This window comes from Diabrotica undecimpunctata, chromosome 7 (genome assembly GCF_040954645.1).
Source record: "Diabrotica undecimpunctata isolate CICGRU chromosome 7, icDiaUnde3, whole genome shotgun sequence".
NCBI classification, from domain to species: domain Eukaryota; kingdom Metazoa; phylum Arthropoda; class Insecta; order Coleoptera; family Chrysomelidae; genus Diabrotica; species Diabrotica undecimpunctata.
In genome coordinates this window covers 13,228,894-13,232,527 of record NC_092809.1, presented here as the reverse complement: position 1 = coordinate 13,232,527, position 3,634 = coordinate 13,228,894, and the positions used below count along the sequence as shown (strand labels likewise).

Below are 3,634 nucleotides of genomic sequence, written 5' to 3'. Positions count from 1 at the left end.
AGAAGAAGAGGAAAGGCAAAATCAGCATTCGTAAATATGAAATCTATCTTCAAAAGTCACAATTTTCCACTCTGAACCAAAATCTCCAATTTTGTAATATGCCAATGAAGATCATTCTAGCCAGTGCCAATTGTACAACATAGGTTTTCTAATAAAAATTAAAACAAATTCGAATTACGTATTTTATTGTTGCCTACTTGATAACAGAAAATCACTGCTATGTTTCCATAACAATCATATTTCTTTTGTAGAAAAGTGTACACTATTTTAATAAATTTACAGTTTTTATGACCAGGTGAGGGATGTTAAATCATTTTTCTACAAAAATTTATTAGAAAACTTCATTTTTTCCCCTACAATTTTTTAAATAAACAAAAATATGAAATTATAAGATACTGAACCCGTTTCTTAAGGAAGGTATTTTAATGAATTGTTCCAATCAGTTTTACTATCTTATAGTAGAGTTAAACAACTTTTATTACTGTTAATTCTTTTTATTCATCATTTAACAAGATATCAGTTTTTTTAAGATTCGCTGTCTTCTGAATCTGCCTCTACTTGCAACAGTCTATCATTATTTCCCAGGATTCTTCACTACTTAGAGCATGTAAATCTGCTGTAAAACTATCTCCCCACTGCATCCTTGGTTCACTTTCAGATTCTTTGCACAGACCAGCTTGACGACACATTGATCATGCCTCTTGACATAGTTGGCCCATCTAAATATTTCTATATCTGGCTGGTTATATAATTTTTCCAATTCTTGGTTAGTTCTCACTCTATATTGTTGTGGTGTTTTATTTAACTGGCCTGTATTATCTCTCTAAGAATTCTTCTTTATGAGAATTTCTCATAAAGAAGAACTTGATTTTCATTTTGTTTTGAAAATATCCATTTTTTACATGCACACATTATTAAAGGTCTTGAGGTCTATGAGTGAATGGAAAATTCTCAATTTCATGCTCTCAAATACATTTTTACATGTTGTACGAGGTGATCATGATCCCAAATATTGAAACTGATGAACCTTTACATATTTGTCCTATTCTATCCTGTAGTACATTTGATTCCTCTTTCTGTCTATGAATATAATACGATTTTCTTTCCAGAAGGTTTGGCAAACTATTTGGTGCAAACATCACATGTGAAAGTTTTTTCTCTAGTGTGTATTCTGAGTTTTTTTGAGATTTTTAAGAAAACATTTTGGAGTAAATTTTACAGTTAAATAAATAAATATTATGTTTGCCCAGTGTGTATTTTCATGTGTGATTTTAAATAAGAAGAACGTGAAAACTTTTTTGTGCACATATTGCATGCAAAAGGTTTTTCTCCTGTGTGTATCCTCATATGTTCGTTTAATTGACAATTTCGTGAAAATTGTTTATTGCAAACTTCGCATGTAAAAATATTTTCTCCAGTGTGAATTTTCATATGTTCCTTTAATCGCGCATTTTGTCTAAACTGTTTAGTGCAAATTTCACATGTGAAGGGTTTTTCTCCAGTGTGTAATCTCATATGTTCTTTTAATTTAAATTTTTCTGTAAACTGTCCATAGCAAATGTCACATGTAAATGGTTTTTCTCCAGTGTGTATTTTCATATGTTTTTTTAGTCGACAATTTCGTGGAAACCTTTTATTGCAAATTTCACATTCAAATAGTTTCTCCCCAGTATGCATTGCTATATGTTTTGTTAGTTGAGAGTCTCTTGTAAACTGTTTATTGCAAATTTCACATGCAAAAGGCTTTCCGCCAGTGTGTATTTTCATATGTTTTGTTAGTTGAGAGTTTCGTGGATACTGTTTATAGCAAATTTCACATGTAAACATATTTTGTAGAGTGTGTAATCTCATGTGTTCATTTAATCGATAGTTTTGTAGAAACTGCCTGTTGCAAATTTCACATGTAAATGGTTTTTCTTCAATGTGTATTTTCATATGTTCTTTTAGTTTACAGTTTCGTCGAAACTGTTTAGTACAAATTTCACATGAGAAAGGTTTTTCTCCAGTGTGTAATCTCATATGTTCTTTTAATTTAAATTTTTCTCTAAACTGTCTGTAGCAAATTTCACATGTAAATGGTTTTTCTCCAGTGTGTATTTTCATATGTTTTGTAAGTTGAGTGTTTCGTGGAAACTCATTATAGCAAATTTCACATGCAAAAGGTTTTTCGCCAGTGTGTATTTTCATATGTTCTTTTAACCTAGAGTTTAAAATAAACTGTTTGGTGCAAATTTCACATGATAAAGGTTTTTCGCCAGTGTGTGTTATCTTGTGCATTTTTAAGAAATAATGTGTAGAAAATTGTTTACAGCAAACATTACATGTATATATTTTTTTGACAATGTGTTCTTTCATATGTATTTTTAAATTTTCCTGTGTTGTATAGTGTTTAAAGCAAATTTTACATGTCCAAAGCTTTTCTTCAACATTTATATTTCTAGTGGCAGTACAAGTTTGATTTAAACTTTGGTTAATTATAACATGTTCTTCTTTTAATACATCAGTGGCATCAGTTTGTTTATCTTCACAGGAGAGACCTAAAATTATGTTTATATATTAAAGGAATATTACATAATAATGTATTATTGGATCATTACCTATACAGAATAATGAAGAATGTAAAATAGAACTGTTATTTACTTTCATTTACCTTTTTCCGTTTTTTGGGTCAATAATTCATCTTCTATTTCTCTCTTTACATGGCATTCCTTTAACTCTAAATCAGAGTTTAATGCGTTTAGCCATATACTGTGATCTAAAGAACCAACTTTTTCCTTTTCCTCTTTAATTTCAACTTTGAAAGTATCCAAAGGAACATTACATGCCTCATTATTATCTAGTTCTACTTTAATACAAGTATTTTGACGAACTTCTTGCTTTAGTTCCATTAAATTCAATTAATTGTAATTTTATGTAGAAAAAAAATTTCTATTAATAAACTCCTTGTCGTATGTTGTGTTGTATGTCATTTTCCACAGCACAGCACACTCCAACAGTACCAGTCGCGTGTTAATAAATAAAACGACGATTGGCGCATTACCTAGTGCCAGGGTGCATAACTATATAACGTTGTTCGTTGTCACTTTATGTCACCGCGACTCAAGAACGGTTGACTCTGTGTTTAGTGTCCTTGACCGCGACTCACATTTTTATATTTCATTTTATATGTAAATTTATCCATCCATATCATTAATTAATTAATTTCTAAAAAGGACCGTTTTAGCTTAAACCCTTTCACTTCCGACCACCCTAGACATCTATCTCCTCCGCAGGAACAACATCCACCGACGCAAACCAAGAGTGAGAGTGAGATATAAGACAGCGATCAGCGATCCAAAGATAACAGCCGACACTCAACAAAACAAACCACTTCCTGAAGAGATAGAATATTTTATAGCATTGTCATTTAAATTTAATGATTTAATTCAAAACAAAAGAGATTCAAAAGTCTTCATTCCCTTTTCTTTCCCTTATTCCCTTGAGAAGAATAAGACGCCATATTTTTATTTGTTTTATTTTTTATAAATAGTGCAAAAAGGTACAATTTTAGACGATTTTTAATTATAAAATCAAACACATTACATGGAATAACAATGGAAACATGAAAAACTGACCAAAAAAGAAGATGTGTTCC

The 3,634-nt window shown here is 30.6% G+C and overlaps 1 protein-coding gene across 2 annotated transcripts; it reads right to left on the bottom strand.

Annotated features, from left to right (window-relative positions):
* Positions 1-206: 206 nt before the first annotated feature.
* On the bottom strand, positions 207-2,958 carry LOC140444983 (uncharacterized). Of its 2 annotated transcripts, none has more exons than XM_072536742.1 (2): positions 2,598-2,958; positions 207-2,537 (listed from the first exon to the last, which is right to left on the bottom strand). In XM_072536742.1, exons 1-2 carry the CDS (start codon positions 2,644-2,646, stop codon positions 1,237-1,239), a joined length of 1,350 nt encoding a protein of 449 aa, XP_072392843.1. In that variant the 5' UTR covers positions 2,647-2,958; the 3' UTR covers positions 207-1,236. The 2 variants fall into 2 exon arrangements, with proteins under 2 accessions (XP_072392843.1, XP_072392842.1); XM_072536741.1 differs by having other exon boundaries at positions 2,651-2,958.
* Positions 2,959-3,634: the final 676 nt, after the last annotated feature.